Consider the following 19,903-nt stretch of genomic DNA (forward strand, 5'->3'; position numbering starts at 1 on the left):
CAGTCCCACAGCTGCTCAGACCCAACCAAGTAAACACAGAGACTTATATTGCTTACAAACTGTATGGCCATGGCAGGCTTCTTGCTAACTGTTCTTATAGCTTAAATTAATCCATTTCCATAAATCTATACCTTGCCACATGGCTCGTGGCTTACCGGCATCTTCACATGCTGCTTGTCATGGCGGTGGCTGGCAGAGACTCCTTCTGCCTTCCTGTCCTTCAATTCTCCTCTCTGTTAGTCCCGCCTATGCTTCCTGCCTAGCCACTGGCCAATCAGTGTTTTATTTACTGACCAATCAGAGTAATTTGACATACAGGCCATCCCACAGCACTGACTCCTTGTCAAATTAATGACATCTTATTAAGTATCATATGCCCGCTTGTATGTAGGTGGGTTTGCGGTTGAATAATTGGGTTTAAATGCCTATCAGAGGACTTATTCCTCAAGAAAACTGATTGTCCTTCTCTCAATAACCATTGATTGGCCTTAGTTCTTCATCTAGAGGTATATGCTTCTGAATTTTCTCCCATCCATGCTGTCTTGATGAATAGTATTAAGACAACCATATTGCTGAGAATTTATAGGAATGACTTCCTTGACAAGTCAAGAAGATACTTTCTAACAGCAGGCATCCTCATCCTTTGGCTCTTACAATCTTACCTCTCCTTCTTCATCAGTGTTCCCCAAGCTTTGAGATTTAGGGGTTTCATTGCAGGTGTAGCAATTGCGGTTGAGCACCCCATGGTCACTTATATTCTGCATTTTGACTAGTTGTAGATCTCTGTAATAGCTTCTATCTGCTGCGAAAAGAACCTTCTTTGATGAGTGGTGTGAGCTGCACTTATCTGTGGGTGTGAGGGTACATAGTTAGAGTACATTTAGAAATTATATTGGTTTAACAAAACAACAGTAGAAGGTTCTCTTCCAGGGTCTATGACTCTAGGGTAGTAGCGAGGTTTACAGTACCAGGCATGGGTTCTCTCTCATGAATGAGAAGGCCTTGTGTCTAGTTAGTTAATGCTGGTTACTCCCCTGATAAAACTGCCACTATTGTACCACTGGGAATATTGCTCTTGGCTGGTCAGTCACTAGTGAGATTCATAGTCCATAAAGCTGGGTGGGACTTTTGACTGATTTTTTTCCATTGGCACTTTTGGATGCTATGAAAGTCAGTTCTCAAAAGAGGAAGCTTCCAGTTACAGCCCAATTCTTTCAAGTGCTGTGTCTGAAGTGTGTAATGTCTTCACACAGAGCTTTACTTTCAAGTTCTGGTAAGGTTTTGAATAAGTGACACAGTTCTGACTGGCATACAAAGAGTGGATTATACAAGGATAAGCAATGAAGTAAAAATCCCCCGGAAGGTGATTGTATCTGTCTTATTAAGTCCATTCAAGCCATAGAAATGAAGATGAAGATGCTTGTATAGATTTTATAAGTTGTATAACTTTCAGAGAACATCAGAACTGCTATATGAAATGTTAAGCTACTAGATTTTTGTGACTTCCTATTTTTTTTCCATTTTCTGTAACCAGTTTTTATTTAACACCCATAATAAGTTTCCTGTATTTTTAGGGGACTAATGACTCCTCATAATTCCATCATTATTCCTGTCACTTTCATCTCAATACTGACTAGTATTGTGTCTCATTTCTTTGTGTTTTCTTCAGCTGGACCCTAAATTGTTCATAGTGATGCATCACCTTTATGTGTGACTAGTTAATGAAAGCTTCTTTTTCATCCTAGGGAAGTGTTTGCTTTTTACTTGGGGGAGTTCAATTTAATTCAAAATGAGACATTTTAAAATTTTTCTTTTGACCTGTGTCTGTGTGTGTGTAATATAATATTGAGTGTATGTGTGTGATGTAATTATGCATGTATGTGTGTGCTTACCTGTTAGCTACATCTGGAAGTCAGATGTTGATATGGGGTGATATCTTCCTTGATTGCCTCTGTACCATATATGTTGTGACAGGTTTCTCAATGAACTTGGAGTTCGCCATTTTGACTAGACTGGCTGGCCAGTGGGCCCTCAGGATCTGCCTGTAACTGCCCTCCCCACCCCCAGTGCTGGGTTGCAGGGTGTTTAGCCACACCTGACTTTTTATATGGGTGTTGGGAACCTGAACTTCATTTTTTTCTATTTGGATAGTAAGCATTTTACCCAATGAGCCATTTCCCCAGCCCAGAAGAAACTTTTTGAAGGAAAAATAGAGAAAATTGAATGAAAAAAAGAAAACTGGGACTCAAGTTCATGACTTCAGATGTTACAGTTTTACATCAAGAAAAAAGATAAGGCTGAACATGGTGGTGTGCATCTTTAAATCCCAGCAATCATGTTAGGCACAGGTCTTTATAAGTATTGGCAGTTCCACCATGACTATAACATCCTGGCAGCAATGCAGATAGTCTAGGCATTTGTGCCCCTCCATTTGGCTATCAGACTTTTGAAAAAAGGCATTGTAAAAAATTAGAATTTTCCCAGTAATGTCATTCTGAGAGAAAGAAAAGACCAAAAGGCAGATTTCTATAATTCCCAGGATATTCTGGTCTACACAGCAATTTCTAGGCCAGCCAGGACTTCAGGATAAGACTGTATCTCAAGTAAGGCAACAAACAAACGGGGAGGAAGATGCCTTCAGAACTTGAGTAAGTCGGAAGTGCCAGGGATGCGTTTCCATGGGGAACAGGGACTCCTAATAGCCAAGTTTGTCTAGGGCTGAATAACAGGTGAAGAGCTTGTGCTTTTTCATGTCCTTTGAATTATATTGTAATCTTCAGTTAAAATTTTAGTCAGATACGCATACCAGCAAATGTATGCTGTACATTTGTTCTACACTAGGCTGATCTTAAGTATAAGATAAAATAAAAGGAGAAATAATATAAAATTTCTCTTTTAAAAGACCTAGCAGATGAATAGGGCTAGAAAAATATTCTAAGGAAGTAAGTTTTATATATTTGGGATGTCCAAAACAAAAAGGATAAATCAGATATGGATAGAGTTCCTATGAAGAAAGACATATGGACAAATTTTGGTAATGACTACTTCTGCCAGTGCTATGTTAGGCACAGGTCTTTATAAGTATTGGCAGTTCCACCATGACTATAACATCCTGGCAGCAATGCAGATAGTCTAGGCATTTGTGCCCCTCCATTTGGCTATCAGACTTTTGAAAAAAGGCATTGTAAAAAATTAGAATTTTCCCAGTAATGTCATTCTGAGAGAAAGAAAAGACCAAAAGCCCAATGTCAGCCAGAGGAATAATTTGTCTCTGGAAAAACTTGTAGGAGAGACTAGAGCTCAGGCAATGATGGGCAGGCTACATCTGGACCAAGACTACTTAGTTATGGATATACTGCTTGTCATTTGCTTAAGTCTCAACCTCATGTCAAGGCCCCAAAGATGGACTTCAGGACCACTGGGTGTCTTTGTTCCCTTCCTAATATAACAACATTGACTAAATCTTTCTCTGTTTTCACCATTACTTGTTTGTTTAATGGCTTATTGAGGATGTGAGGCAAAGCCCACCTTGCCAGGTCTACCGTGGTTCAGTGTCCCTGCTCAACAGCCCCAGTAACACCATTCCTTCCTAGTCAGTCATCAGAATCATTATAGATTGTATTGCCCAGCACTCCAGGAATAAGGGGGTGGGTATCTGGGTAATCTTCTATGAGTTGGCTCTGAGATGGGGTTGATCATTCATCTCAGACCTTACATCACCAAGATAATGACTGTAGCAATTTTGGTGTGGTTCTGGAAAATGAAGAAGTGAGAGTTTCATTCAGTCTCTCTTCAAGCTCAAAGATCTAAAGAAGCTGGTCATTCTTGCAATGAGAATTTACACTAAGGACCCCATGCTGTTGCTATTTGGAGGTTCTTCTACTTCTGAAGGTGATCCCATAAATCTCAAGATGTTTAACCTAGTTAATCTCGAGATCTTGTGGGATTTTATGACTAGAGTCTGTAGTATACCTGTAGGCACTGGCCATGGAAAGTACAGAACTGGTTGGGGAATAGTTTTTTTGTAGGAATAAGATGTGTTGTTGTTACCATTAACTTCACAACCAGCATTAGCAAGATAAGATCTGCAAACAAGTATACAATCTGTTTTCCTTTGTAAACCTAATATTGCTTTATACTGTGTGGTATATATTTAAGAAGTGTTTCTTAAAGCTTAACTGAAAACACAAATGACCAATTGCACATCTATGGTGTGTATCATTGCTCTGTTTGCAAGATTCAGAAAGCTACTTAAAGCTGGTTTTTCAGTTTTACTTTCTTTGTGAGGTTTTTTTCCAGTTCTATTTTCTACATGAAGCTGAATATAGAAGGAATCTTAACAGTTCTTATTAATAAAATAAAACCTGAGGCCAGTTATTGGGGTGAACACTGGAAGATCAGAGAGACAGAACAAGCCACAGTTAACCTCACCTGGCCAACTTCTCAGCTGATCTTGTTTCCTCAGACTGGAAGCCTCTATGTCCTCATATTCGAATGGCTCTCAGCTGAACTGTGCTGCTCAAAACCTAAAAGCTTAACCAGACAAATGCTTCTAGTTTCTGGTCCTTATACCTTATATACTTTTCTGCTTTCTACCATCACTCCCTGGGATTAAAGGCTCGCTTTCTGGGATTAAAGGCGTGTGTCACCATGCCTGGCTGGTTCCAATGTGGCCTTGAACTCACAGAGATCCAGAGGGATTTCTACCTCTGGAATGCTAGGATTAAAGGCATGAGTGCCACCATTTTCTAACCTTTGTATCTAGTGGCTGTTCTGTTCTCTGACCCCAGATAAGTTTATTAGGGTGCAATATTTTGGGGAACACAATACCACCATAGCTGAAGGTGATTAGTTTCCTTAGTATTTGTCATGATTGTGTAGGTATGCTCTTGTGCTTTGTGTGTGAGTGTGTATATGATGTGTGTTTGTTGGGGTGAAAGTGGGCAGAGGCTGGAGTACAGCTTTGTGGAGTTGGTTCTTCCCTTCAACCTTTATGTGGGTTCTGGGGATCAAACTCAGATTCTGGGAGGCATGCAGTCACTTTATCCGCTAAACCATGTCTCTGGCCCTACTGATGGGATTCTTGTAATATAACTTACCTCAAATGATCTTCTCTAGAAAAGTTCAGATTTATACCAAAGAAGGAAACTGAGGAGTTTTGCATAGCACCTGGAAGACTTGGAATGCTGGGAAGATATATGTTCCAATTAGAACAAAGAACTCCATGTTGAAATCCGACACTATCCAGGAAACTCAGAGGAAAGATGCTGAATTCAAAAAGCATCTTTTATGGCAATAAGCATTGTATTAGGTAGGGTTTCTATTGTGAAGTGACACCATGACCATGGCAACTCTTATAAATGGAAACATTTAATTGGGGTGGCTTATTTGTAGTTTATTATTGTCATGCTGGAAAACAAGGCAGCATGCAGGCAGACATGGTGTTGGCGAAGGAGCTGAGAGTTCTTATATCTTGACCCAAAGGCAAGAGGAAGTGGTTAGTGTCACTAGGTGTGGCTTGAGCATATATGGGACCTCAAAGCCCACCTCCACAGTGACACACTTCCTCCAATAAGACCATACCTGCTCCAACAAGGCCATACCTCCTAATAATGGCAGTTTCTTTGGGGGCCATTTTATTTTAAACTGCCACAAGCATGATTCCTCAGACTGAAAATCTGGGAAAGGCACATGCCTTAGAGGAGGACTGTATGCCACGGAGTAGCTACTCAATAGGTAATTGTTGAATGAATTCATTAGTTGAATTCTACATCCAGTAAGATTGACAGAATGTTCTAGTGTCTAACACACTGAGAGAACCCAGTCATAAGAGCTTTCCATCTTTGATGTATGTCTTAGATAATGATAAAGATATCATATGTAACAAAAACGGCTCATGAAATAATATAAAATTCTTATCTTCACAGTTTAAAATGAGAACACAATTGCCGGGCGGTGGTGGCGCACGCCTTTAATCCCAGCACTCGGGAGGCAGAGGCAGGCGGATCTCTGTGAGTTCAAGGCCAGCCTGGGCTACCAAGTGAGTTCCAGGAAAGGCGCAAAGCTACACAGAGAAACCCTGTCTCAAAAAACCAAAAATAAATAAATAAATAAATAAATAAATAAATAAATAAATAAAATGAGAACACAATTCTCTAAGATAAAATTGGATAGAAATAATATTCATCAAGTCTAGGATACATCATTTGACTACAGATTTTCCTGATGAGTCTTCAGCTGCAGGGGTCTGTAAATGTATGTAAATATTCATAAAGAAATTACATTTCATTCTCAATCCTTACTTGGGCACGTTGTTGTCTAGAGGTGACAGCATTGCATGATCAATGTAGATGCTAGGACTGTAAGTGACCTCAGGTATCCTCCAGGAATTGTCTGTCATGAAGATGAGAGTACAGGATGCAGAAGAGTTGGGAGGTTTACAGAAGATTGAAAAGCTGCTGCTTCTTATAGCAAAGAGGCATTTGGAGAAGAGAAAGTAGCAGGTAAATAAGCAGCCTATTCCCAGATGAGAGAAGTGTTCAGATCCAGAGGTCTTTCTCTGTGTGTTGTTGAGTTTGTTTATGTTTGTATGAGAGTATGGCTATATGCATGAATAAACATGAATTTGTATGTGCATTTAAATAAGTGCATTTATTTGTGTATGAGTATGTGTAAGTGAGAGTTGTGATAGACAGGCTACAGTGGCTTCCTGACATCCTGGCCTTGCATTGCTAATTTCACTATATCTAATATAATAAGCAGGAAGATAAGAAAGAAAACAACAGAACAAGAAGAAGAAAGCCTGTTTTTGGCTTTCAGCTGCGCGCTGCTGTTCTTCCTCTGTATCACCAGAGCACTCATTCTCCCCAGGCCCTTCTTAGGAAAATGAATGTGCTAGATTCAGCCTCATCACACAAGTTTAACCAAGTTTATTTTAATTACATCCATAAGAATTTTCATCCAGTACGTCCTGATCACACTTTTCCCCTCTTGCAACTCTTCCTAGATCCTCTCCACCTCCCGACCTACTCAACTCGACACTTTTTCTCTATTTCCTTAAAAATCAAATAGACAAACAAACAAACAAACAAAATCCCAACTCACCAACAAACAAACCAAACAAAAAACCCCACAAGAAACAAAACCCACAAAATCACAAAATTGGAAAACACACTATAGGATAGATAAGACAAAAAAATGCCTAAACAAAAAAATTTGAGACAAAGTGTCTATAAAAATACCATTGAGCTTGTTTTGTGTTGATCATCTACTGATAGGCATGATTCCTACTCTAAAGTTTGTTTAGTAGACCCTGTGAGATTCCACTGGATAAAACACTCTTATAAGCAGGTCTCAATTGCAGATAGCTTATTGGTTAGGGTTGAGAGTCTGTGTTGACTTTCCCCTCCCAGCCCTGTAATCCTGTCTAGCCCTGCGGAGGCCCTGCACATGCTTCCACAGGCTCTTTGAGTTCATATGTGTAGCAGTTCTGTTGTGTCTGGAGTATGCCGTTCCCTTGGAGTCACCCATCCTATCTAGCTCTTAGAATCTTTCACTTTCTCTTCCGTACAGTTTCCTGAGCCTTGAGAGGTGGGGTTTGGTGAAGACATTCCTACTTAGGACTGAGTATTTAAAAATCTCTCATTCTCTGCATGTTGTCCAGTGCTGGGTCTCTGTATTGGTTCCCATCTGTTGCAATAGGCAGCATCTCTGATGATGGCTGAGTGAACCACTAAGCAGAATGTCACCAGGCGTCATTTTATTGCTATGTTTCTTTAGCAGAACAGTAGTATTGGTTTTCCTCTAAGGACCATGGCCAACCAGTCTAAAGTTTGTAGCCACCTGAGAAGTGGCAGGCATGGGCTCCATTTCCTGGAAATGGCCTTAAATCCAATCAAACAGTGATTAGTTACTCCCACAATCTTTGTGCCACTATTGTAGCAGTATATCTTGCAGGCAGGTCACTATTATAGTTCACAGTGTTTATAGCTGGGCTGATGGTTACTTTTCTCCCTTAGTAGTGTGCGGAATACTTTCCAGTACTGTGATCACCAGTCAGTAGGGATGAAGCCTATAGTTAGGCAACAGGTCAAATTTTCTGCATTCAAGAGCTATGTAAGTGTTGTCAAGAGCAACAGGATGTCATAAACCATCAGTTTGAGGACAGCAACCAACAGCCCTGGCATTAGCCTGAGATGTTTGGTGCTTCCCATAGGGTCCCTTTGGCCAATGACTCAACCACATGTAACTCATTCTTGGTACTGGAGGTTTAACTTGGTGGTAAAGATATCTAGTTGGGGCATGTCTCCCCATCAATTGCTCATTCCACTTGGACTTCTTTCTCATATAGATATATGAGGAAGCCTCTCCAATAGTAAGTTTACATATGGTCCCCCAAATGCCCTTTGGTGCTAATTGCCCTTTCCATATTCCCTCACTTACCCCTTTCCTCCATCCTCCCCTCCCATTTACTCCCAGTCTTTCACCTCTCTGCAATTATACATTCTATTTCCCCTTAGATTTTTTGACAACCCCAGATTTCATTGGTTAACACTTTGGTTTGCTTTTCAAGGAGCTAAGCCTTGGACTGTGAGCCATCGGGGAAGCTGCCTCAGGCAGGGAATTTGGTATAATAGGAGTCTTGAAATTAGCTAATCAACTCAAGACCCAGAATAACAGCAAACCAGGGCTTTTAATAATGGATTTTATCTTATCCCAATTTCTACATCTTCATTAATCTTCAACTCTTCCAAACAACTCACATAGCTCTGTTTGACTTAAAACTCAGGATGTTTTTAATTTCCTTTGTTAACAACTCTCCAGTAGAAAGCAGAAGTACTGATAATATGAAAAATGAGATTAGGACCATGAGATTGGACCCCATTTCAACTCTGGTGTTAAATTATGATATTACTTAGTTATTGGCCAAATTGCTATGTTAAAACTCCTGTTAGCCAGGTGTAGAGGCCTATCCAACAATTCCACCAGTTGGGAGGAGGAAGCAGGATGATCATGAATTTCAAGCCAGCCTGGGCTACATATGGAGGTCAAGCCTATCTTAAGCTATGTGGAGAGACCTTGCCTAAAAAAGTCCAACCTAAACCAACCTGAAACTGCTGCTAAATTTTGTGTAGTATAATCTTTGTTTTTATGAATGAAGCAAATATGTATTAAGGGCTGAATTAAATTTATTGGCATATTTACCAATAATGGCTATATATTTGCCTGAGAATCCAACGGGGCTCTTAAATCATTTATAGAATTATACTTCTCTGATATAATGCAGTTACTGAGAAATTTATATACAAATTTGTAGGAATGGATACTTTGTTATAAAACTAAGTAATAATAATTGTTCAGGATCTGTAGGCTAACATGTTATTTCATATTTCTTGACTTATCAATCTAACAAAATATTAACATGATGGACTAATTTTAATAACAAGTTGTGGAAAATAACTCGTTTCTTCACCTGATAATGTGTCATTTAACTTGATAGAGCTGTCTACAATGATGTCATATTCTTCTCCCTTTTCATCTCCATTCTTACTTTCTGGTTACCCATTCTAGCAATACAAGACCAAGTCAAGCTACAAGGCTTTTGCAGCAATCCCTACAAACACATTGCTCTTGGAACAGAAGGTCAGTGTTGGCTTTTAAGCAGAGTGGTTTTTATGTTTCTAGTGTCAGTTTTGTTATGTGTATAAAATTTCTAATGGAAAAAAATGCATGTTTTCCAGTTTTACTAAAATCAAAACTGCTCCTAGTTTAAGATACTGTGACGACCTGATCCAGTTGGGGGCCCCTCAGCCTTTGGCTCATAGTTCATGTGTTTCCATTTGTTTGGCTATTTGTCCCTGTGCTTTATCCAACCTTGGTTTCAACAATTCTCGCTCATATAAACCCTTCTCTTTCTCGCTAATTGGACTCTAAATAGATCTCTGAAGTATTCGAAGGCCACCTGGCCAAACATCCTAATTGTCATGCTAGAAACCCTATCCAATGACTGAGGGAACTGGATGCAGAGATCCACAGTCAGGCCCCAGGTGGAGCTCCAGGAGTCCAATTGGTGAGAAAGAGGAGGGTTTGTATGAGCGAGAATTGTTGAGACCAAGGTTGGAAAAAGCACAGGGACAAATATACAAACGAAAGGAAACACATGAACTATGAACCAATAGCTGAGGAGCCCCTAACTGGATCAGGCCCTCTGGATAAATAAGACAGTTGATTAGCTTGATCTGCTTGGGAGGCATCCAGACAGTGGAACCAGGTCCTGTCCTCAGTGCATGAACTGGCAGTTTGGAACCTGGGCCTTATACAGGGACACTTGGCTCACCCTGGAAGGAGGGCACTGAACCTGCCTGGACTGAATCTACCAGGTTGAACTCAATACTTGGGGGAGACTTTGCCCTGGAGGAGATGGGAATGGGGGGTGGGCTGGGCGGAAGGCGGGGCGGGTGGGAGGGGGGAGAACAAGGGAATCTGTGGCTGATATGTAAAATTAAATTTAATAAATAAATCTAAAAAATGAAAAAAAAGATACTGTGATGAAAGCATCTTGGTTAGCATAATGGCTGACATCCTTTTCACCATGAGGGTTTGAATATGATCTCAGAGATATCCACTGTCAAGAAGACTTGGAGGTTTGATTCAGACTTCACTAGATTTCCCCTTCTTTGGAAATTTAAAATCTGTTATGTTTAAGTGTTTCTTCCTCTGTTTGCATAAATCAAAGTCAAGGTAAAATGAGATTATGTGCACAACTGGCTGCCTTAGTCATTGATCAGGTCAAGATTTGATTAATGTCAGCCTCCATTATCATGTTATATGCATACCCAGATATAATACTGAGTGTCTGCTGTAGCAATGCAGACTCTACCACCAGCTAAAACTCTTCATCCATTCTGTCAATCACTGCTCCTGCCCCTACGCTGTTCTGAGTAGCAGGGAGATTGGAAGTCACTCCTAATGACTAAAAAAAAGCTTCCATATGGTTCTAGGTAGTTTTGCTTTGTTTTTAAGCATCACCAAGTATAAAATGATAGGAATATATATATAAGCTAATCACATACATGCAAGTGAAATCACATGGAGGATTTACATCAGAATCAAAGTGAAATTGTTTACTGCTGTGGGATGGTCTGTATGTCAAATTGCTCTGATTGGTAAATAAATAAAACACTGGTTGGCCAGTGGCCAGGCAGGAAGTAGGTGGGACAAGGAGAGAGGAGAATTCTGGGAAGCGGGAGGCTGAGGCAGGGAGACACTGCAGCCACCGCCAGGAGAAGCAGCATGTAAAGACACCGGTAAGCCACCAACCACGTGGCAAGGCAGAGACTTATGGAAATGGATTAATTTAAGCTATAAGAACAGTTAGTAAGAAGCCTGTCACGGCCATACAGTTTGTAAGCAATATAAGTCTCTGTGTTTACTTGGTTGGGTCTGAGCGGCTGTGGGACTGGCGGGTGACAGAGATTTGTCCTGACTGTGGGCAAGGCAGGAAAACTCTAGCTACAGTTTACCAAGTGTGGGAAATTATAGATGTCATATGTTATTTTATGGTGATTTATTTAGGATATTTAGTAGTTACTGCATTAAGCCTATTTTTTTACATGGTTAATGATAGTGTTTCAAATACTGTTGCTATCATTTGTCAAATGTTAATTGTTTGTCAGCCATGTGATATCTTGGTATGCAGGTTTATGAATCTGCATTCGTATTCTCTTAGCATGATCCAGAAAATGAAGCCTTTGTATGATATCTAAAACGTAAGATTTAAATGAGAAATGTTTAGCAGCATAAGATCAACATTAGGTGTGTAACATTTCTTGTAGCTTGTGTCTCTGTTAATAACTCCAAAACCATCCACATGTGGTCTAAAGTCTGTGCTCTATATGGATAAATGTTGATCTGCATGGTTGTCTGCTGGAGAAACATCTGAGAGTTGATCTCTAGTTCCTTTCCCAACTTTTTACCTTTTGTAGCTTAACAAAAGTTATAATAAGCTTAAAGCATTAGAAGTGCATGGGAAGCAACTCTTCCACAGTTGCCCCTTTTCTCACTGTCTAGGGCCATCATGGTGAGTCATGGGGGCAGTGTTCAGGGACAAAGACCCGCTGTCATTTTCAGGTGGTCATCTCTGAAATCTGATCACAAGCATCTGCCTTCAGAGATCTGGGAGACGTTTTCCCTAGCAATGAGGCAAAGAGTACATGCACCTGCTGTTTACCTGAGACACACTCCCCTGGAGAGTAAGGGGCTGCATGTTACATGTTAACTTTGTATGTAGAAAACTAATAGTTAATACTTCCTGGGACTCTGTGAGATATGGCTCCACGTCACATTTCTTTTAGAACCTTTGACTTTACAGCTTTCTTTTCCACTACTGAATTATAGAGGTTATAATCTGTTGTACATTAAAGCTGAAAATTTATTAGTTGAACCTCCAGTTTTATCACAAACCTGTTTCACAAAGGTGTGTGGGGATATTGAGGCATATTAAATCCATGCAGTTCATATGAGACAGATCTTGTGGATTTTATTTTACATATAAAATTATGTAAGAAATTTATCTTGGTACAATATGATGTAAATGTTATGTATGATACATGATTTAAAATAATGCTTCTCTAAGGAGCAGTAGATGATTGTAAATGTACTCATTTGACCAAGGTAAATTGTTCAAGACCATAGATATTGGGGCTACTCAAAAGCCATGAATTAAATGACAATGATTTTTCATTTTCAGATCATTTACAATTCTACATTTTTAAAAATTGGACACCAGTGACCTCTAGGATTTATTTGTATGATATCACCAATCTTCCTCCTTTTAGTCCAAAGAGTCTCCCATGGACAACACAAAACATCCAGAGTGTACTCTTTATAGCACTCACTGGCCCCTTCCTGATTTCATCTGCAAGGGATTTGATAGCTTTGAGATAAAAAGAAGTTTGTCATAGAATGAAAAGAATGAACTAGCAATTGTCAATTTCAGAGATGGAGCCAACTAAGTCATATACTGCAACAAATGACTGCCTCGTTTGAACAAGATTAAAATGGAGCAGGGAAATTATAATTTTATATATTTTAATTAATTTTTTTTCTTGCATGTTTTTAATTAGACAATTGCTTTTAAATAATTTAAAAAATACTTATTTCCCTCTTTCCTGCCTTCTTTTCTTTTCTATTTTTGCTTTCCCTTCTCTCCTTTGTGACTTTCTGTTCAGTGGACTTAACCCAAGGCCTCATGAATGTTAGATAGTCTACCATTAAGCAATATCCTCAGTACAACAAAATTTTTATATACAGTCATGTTCACTTCCATCAACATTTAAAATGATATTGTATTGCCTTTTTCAGTGTTGTAGTTTTTAAGAAATCTGATAATTTAGTTCTTTGAACTCAACTATACAGCATAACTCATCATGTCATTGAAGTCAAGGGATTGACTTCTGAACTGAGTGAGTTTATTTAAAGAACATAACGTTTAGAAATGCATTTCTTCTGGTTGGGATGAGGTTCAGAAGCTGCTTTCCCCTGTGCTAGATCATTGACTGCCTTGAGTGTGTGCAGGTCTTGTGCAGGAAACCACAGAATCTGTGAGTTCACAAGTGCAACAGTTTTGTCATGTCCAGAAGACTCTGTTTGCTGTGGTCCTCCTGACCTCTGGCTTTTCCAATATTTCCACTTCTGCAATGATCCCTGATCCTCAGGGAGAGGGTGATATTATAGTTGTCACATTTGGGCTGAGCACTCCGCAAACATTTATTCTTTTTGATCAGTTGTAAGTTTTTGTGTAAACTTCTGTTCACTGCACAACAGAACTTCCATAATGAGGTCTGGGAGTGGCACTAATTTGTGGCCTTAGGACACATATATAGAGGAGAATTTGGCACTATGTATATTTAGCAGAATAATAGTAGTAATTTTTCCCACAGGGCCATGATCTCCCAAACCATGAGTTCTTGGTTAAGTTTAGAGCATCATGCATCTGTTTCCTCGCATGGAGTAGACCTTATATTCAATCAGAGAGTCTTTGGCTACCCTCATAACATGTCAGTATTGCTCCCTTGGGGATATCTTGCCATTCCAGTACTTATGTTATTATAGCTCACAGAGGTCATAGCTGAGTTAGACTGTTGATGATCTGCTTCTCTAGCAACCTGTACAGCACCATCTAGTATTTTGAAAGCTGTCTAGTATGGAGGAAACTTCCTTTTTAGTATCAATTTAATTTCTTTATGTCCTGTGACTGAAGGGGATAGTATCTTCAGCAATAGGGTCAAGTTCTGGAGGGTGACCAAGATCAGTTGAAATAGCCTGCATTGTTTTGGTGGTCTCTGGCACTCCTCTAACAACTCAAGGGAAGATATCCCACAACTGGCACCTTTTTATTTGGCAATCTATTACTTCTGGGATGAACATTACTCTCTGTACAGGATAACTTCAATGAAAGTATTACATATATATATATATGAATAGATACATATATAAATATATACATACATGAATACATGTATATATGTATCATGTATATATGTGTGTTTATATATACACATATAACATATATATTATATATGAAACTTACAGAATGGAATATTTTTAATCATGGAAGGTTGTTTCTTTTCTGTCACATAGAACACAACTGGAAGGCTGATCTGGGAGAATCATTACAACACTTGTTTGGGAGCTACACTGTGGGTTGCCTTGACAATAGAACTCACATATATAACTCAAGTCTTACATGCTTCAGCAGTTAATCCTCTCTCAAGATAATTATGTGCACAGTAGATTTTTTATGCCAAGCATATTGTATAATTAGCAAATAGAATTATTTTTGGAAAATAATGTTATTTTTAAAAACAAGATTTTCAGCAAATTAGAACTCAGCCATCTTTTGTAATGAGTTGTTAAGTTATCAATAAATTATGGGATTAGTTAAGCTCTATTACCTCTGGATGAAACCCATTGTTTTTTCATTTTTGAAAGGATATACTTTTTTTGGCAGGCAACATAAGGTTTCTTAACTTGTCTGCATCCAAACTTAAATTTGTACCCTATTTCATTTCTAGCATTTTCCCTGTAAGATTTGATGAAAGAAGCATTTTTAGCTCACTCTTTTACCAAGGTTTAATGGGAAGAGATAAATGTGAGGCATCATATTTTAATAAAGTAACTCCAACATCTTTGGTTTAAGCATGTATCAATAATCATTTTCTCCCAGAGAAACATGAGTATGGGATACCAAGTTACATGCCACCCTTTATAGACTTGGTTAAGAATGAGGTCCCTAGACAAGTGACTTTATTATAGACATTAACTTTAGTCACAATGTGTGCTGTTATCTATTTCAGAAAGTGTTTGAGATATTTCTAATTTTTTTTTATCACTCAAGTCTGACAGCAATAAGGACAATTTTAAAGTAAAATTGTTGTAACATACTAATATTCCAAATTAATAAATCATTAATTTTTTTTTTTTGGTTTTTTGAGACAGGGTTTCTCTGTGTAGCTTTGCACCTTTCCTGGAACTCACTTGGTAGCCCAGGTTGGCCTCGAACTCACAGAGATCCACCTGCCTCTGCCTCCCGAGTGCTGGGATTAAAGGCGTGCATCACCACCGCCCGGCTATAAATCATTAATTTTTACTATTAAATTGCTTCAAGGGAATAAAAAAGGAAGATATATCCATAATGAAGTAAATTTGTATGCAGTTTATTGTGTTATAAAAGAATAATATTTTTCTACAGAAAGATACTTTTGTTTTCTTGAAGGAAGCTCATATTGTTTATCCCTGATCTTCTAAGCATCCATAAGGATAACATCCTTATCTAATGTTAGATACAATTTTCCCAATAAATACCATTACTACCTCCCATTTTGAACATACATTTAATTTATAAAAATTTGTCTTTGCCAGATTCCAGAGCAGTTTAATTTTATATAAATGAAGTAAAAGTATAGAAATAATTGTTCAAATGTAAAGTTAAAAATAGAAGAATACAAGATAGTAATTCTGAAGATCACAATGAAAACTTGGTATAAAAGTAGAAATGCAGATATTTGGTTTATCCTATTGCCAAATTAATTTACCTTACCTTGTCTGTTTAATATTTTAGAGTATGGGTTGCTAACTACAACCTGATTAAATATAATTCTTTAGTGAATATTTTTAAGAGTTCTGTAGTTCAAAAATTAATCGGGTTGCTAATTTAGGACATGAACTGTATGGCAGAGACATGACTTGATTTCCTGTTTTTTTTTTTTTTTAAATCAGTGAAGAGATGTCCAGGATTCAAATTTGTACTAACTGGTTATACTCAAGTGGTTGCCAGCCATGTATACATTTCCTTTAGAGAACTTGTGAGTCCCACTTATTTATCTGTTGGCTTCATTCTTTAAAAATTATAACTACATCATGTCACCCTTCTTTTTCCTCCCTCTAATTTCTCTCATGTGTTCCCCCTTTCTCATCCAAATTTATGGCCTCTTTCTAAAATGTTGCATACCCACACATACACACATTGCACACGCGTGCGCACATGCGTGCGCGCGCGCACACACACACACACACACACACACACACACACACTCACTCACTCACTCACACACACACCCTGTTCAGCTCATACAATATTGCCTGTATGTATGTTTTTAGGAATTACCATTTGATGTTGCCTGTAGTTTTTTTGTCTAAGGTTGAGGGCTCATGAACTTTCCCTCTTCCCTGTTTCCATGCCTAGTGGTATTCTTCTTTTTCAGAACTTGATTAAGCAGCCATGTTGGTGAAATGTCATAGCTGCAGCTTCCCTGACATTTATAGAAAACACAGTCTCCCAGAAAATACTGGCTCTTAAGAATCCTTCTGCCCTCTCTTCTGCAAAGATCCCTCAGCCTTAGGTGCAGGAGTTCTGTTACAGACATGTCAGTTAGGACTGGTTTCCACAACTCTGGGTCTCGAGTAATTGTGGTTTTCCGCAATACTGTGTCTGTTGCAAAGGGAATTGTTCTTGATGAGGGGTAAGAACTATACTTATCTTTGGGTATAAGGGTAAATATTTAGAATGTATATAGGGATTATGCTGGTTTATTAAAGTGGCAGTCAGTCATAGGTTCTCCTCTGAGATCCATGAGTTTACTAGCCATTTCTAGTACCAGGCATTATTTTCCTCCTATTGAGTTGGCCTTAAGTCAAATTAGAGAGCTGTTTGTTACTACCAAGGTATGCATGCCACTGCTATACCATTAAGGTTATCATGCCATTCTGGACATTGTTGTGACTCATAGGTGCCACAATTGGGTAGGACTGTTGATTGCTTCCCTTCTTTGGAAGCTTGCACAGATCCTTCTGGTATGAAGAAAGCTAGTCCTAAGGAAGGAGGCTTTCAGGTCAGGTCCAGCTCAGGTCCTCTGATCCCTGTGTCCAAAGTGCATGGCATATTAGGCAGTAGAGACCTACCTTCCATCTATGGGGGACAAACAAAGGCAACACCGATGGCCTATACTGTTGTGGGAGTGTCTTGGACAGCACTGACCAAAACTCAAAAGAGGAATTCTTGTATCTGGTGTTGGGCTTTTTGTTAGTCTATGGCTGTTAGGGAAGCGTTGTCTGCCCAAATGGGAAAATTTCATTTAAACTATATGCATATTTATATACCAACTTATGTGTATTATCAATATTTTTAGCTAGTTAATAGTATGATTTCTTATAATTTTTTAGATGCCCTTACTGTTATTTTATCCTCCTCCTTCTTTCTTTATCTTTTCCCAATTATTAATTAGAGCCACTCTGTTTTTCCCATTTCCCCCTTTAGCTCACTCACACCTAGCTAGTCTCCTCTCTGTTGCTTTTCCCCTTTCACACTCGTGAAATGGTCTGTTGTTACTTTCCTGCTTTCTGCAGTTACTCCAGATTATATGCTTGCATCTGAAGATGTGGAGCTAGGAACCCAGGTGATAGAGAGCAAACGGCACTTGCCATCCTGGGCTTAGGGTTGTCTCACTCACTATGATACTGTCTAGTTCTATTTATTTACCTGAAAATTTCATGATTTTGTCTTTCTTTATAGCCTAATAATAGTCTGTTGTGTGAATGTACCATATTTTCATTATCTACTTATCAGTTGAAAGACATTTAGATTATTTCCATTGTGAACAGAGCAATAAAATGAACATTGATGAGCAAGTATCTATGGAGTAGGATTTTGAGTCCTTTGGGCAAATGTCAATGAGTGCTATAGTTTGGTAAAATGGTAGATTCATTTTTAACTTTTTAAGCATTCTTCATATTGATTTCCAGAGTGGTGGGGCCAGTTTGTATTTCCCACAACAGGGAATGAGGATACTCTTTCCCGTATATCCTCTTCAGCATCCGATATTGGTTGTTTTGTTATCTTTGTTGTAGGGTAAGACAGAATCTCAAACCTGTTTTGATGTGGAATTCCCTAGTTTCTAGGGATGCTAACGTATTTGAGATACACTTTAACTGTTTTTGTTTTCTCGAGTTCTTTTTATATTCTGTTAATTAATCATCTGTTAGATGTAAAGCTGGCAGAGATTCTTGCCCATTCTATGGACTTCTTCTTCACTTAACTGATTGCTTCTTTAGTTCTTCAGAAGCTTTTAAGTTTTTGAAGTACCATTTGCCATTTGTTGGCCTGAACTCTTGGACAGATGGGGTCCTGTTAAGAAAGTCCTTCTGTTCAACTCTATCAGATTGGGTACAGCCTATATTTTCTCCTATAAGTTTCAGTGTTTCAGGTTTAACATTGAAGTTTTTGATCCAGTTGGAGTTAGTTTTTGTGCAACGTGATAGGGGTCTAGTTTAATTTTTATACATGTAGGCACCCAGTTTTCTCTGCACTATTTGTTGAAGATAGTTTCTTTTTTCCTGTGCATGATTTTTTTCACCTTTGTTAAATGTTAAATGGCTGAAGTTATATGTATTCATGTTTGAGTCTTCCATTTTGTTCTATTGTCTATATCTATATTTGTGCCAGTCCTATATTTTTTTCATTACCATGGATATCTAATATATCTTGATATCTGGAATGGAATGATCCCTCCAGCATTGTTCTTTTTGCTCAGGATTGTTTTGGCTATCTGAAGTCTTTTATGGTTCCATCTGAGTTTTAGAATAGTTTTTTTTTCTATTTATGTAATTGGATTGAGGATTTTTGATTGGGATTACACTGAATCTGTAAATGGCTTTCAGTAGAATGGTCATTTTCACAACATTAATTCTGCCAATCTATGAACATGGAATGTTTTACCACTTTCTGGTGTCTTGCCCTGACTCTTTCTTCAGAGGTTTAAAGTTTCACTGTAGGTGTCTTTCACCTCCTTGGTTAAGTTTATTACTAGATATTTTATTGTCTATGGGCTACTGTGTGTGTCCATGCTCCTTCTCTGTGTGTTTGTTGGTGGTGGATAGAAATGCTATTGATTTGTGCAAGTTGATTCTGCATACTGCCACATTGTTGAATTTGTTGACCAGTTCCAGAAAGTTTTTTGGTACAGGTTTTAGTATCTCTTATGAATAATATTGTGTCATCTGCAAATAGGCCTAGTTTGACTTCTTCTTCCCTAGTAGTATACCTTTAATTTCCTTCTTTTGCCTTATTGTTCCAGCTAGCCATTTGAGCACAATACTGAAAAGGAGTGGGAATAATGGACAGCCCTATCTCCTTCCTAATTTCAGTAAAATTGCTTCAAGTTTTTCTCCATTTTGGGTGTTAATTGTTGTGGGACTTCTCATACATAGTTTTTATTATGTTGAGGTATGTTCTCACTAGTCCTACTTTCTAGGACTTTTGTCATGAAACCATAGTAGATTTTATCAAAGCCTTTTCTGAATTTATTGAGAGGATAATGTGATTTTTTTTGTCTTTAAGTCCATGTAC

General features: G+C 38.5%; 1 protein-coding gene across 50 annotated transcripts in view; it reads left to right on the forward strand.

Annotated features, from left to right (window-relative positions):
- The window catches only part of LOC114690096 (muscular LMNA interacting protein), a 264,668-nt gene that overhangs the window by 125,110 nt on the left and 119,655 nt on the right, over nucleotides 1–19,903 (forward strand). For 27 of the 50 annotated variants that reach the window (XM_037210929.1, XM_037210921.1, XM_028864691.2 and 24 more), the window contains one exon: nucleotides 9,571–9,642. The exons of the other annotated variants lie outside the window; for them this stretch is intronic. In XM_037210929.1, the coding sequence (XP_037066824.1) occupies nucleotides 9,571–9,642 (72 nt within the window). The remainder of the gene's footprint in view (nucleotides 1–9,570; nucleotides 9,643–19,903) is intronic. 50 annotated transcript variants of the gene reach the window in all.

Source organism: Peromyscus leucopus, chromosome 14 (assembly GCF_004664715.2).
Source record: "Peromyscus leucopus breed LL Stock chromosome 14, UCI_PerLeu_2.1, whole genome shotgun sequence".
In the NCBI taxonomy this organism is placed as follows: domain Eukaryota; kingdom Metazoa; phylum Chordata; class Mammalia; order Rodentia; family Cricetidae; genus Peromyscus; species Peromyscus leucopus.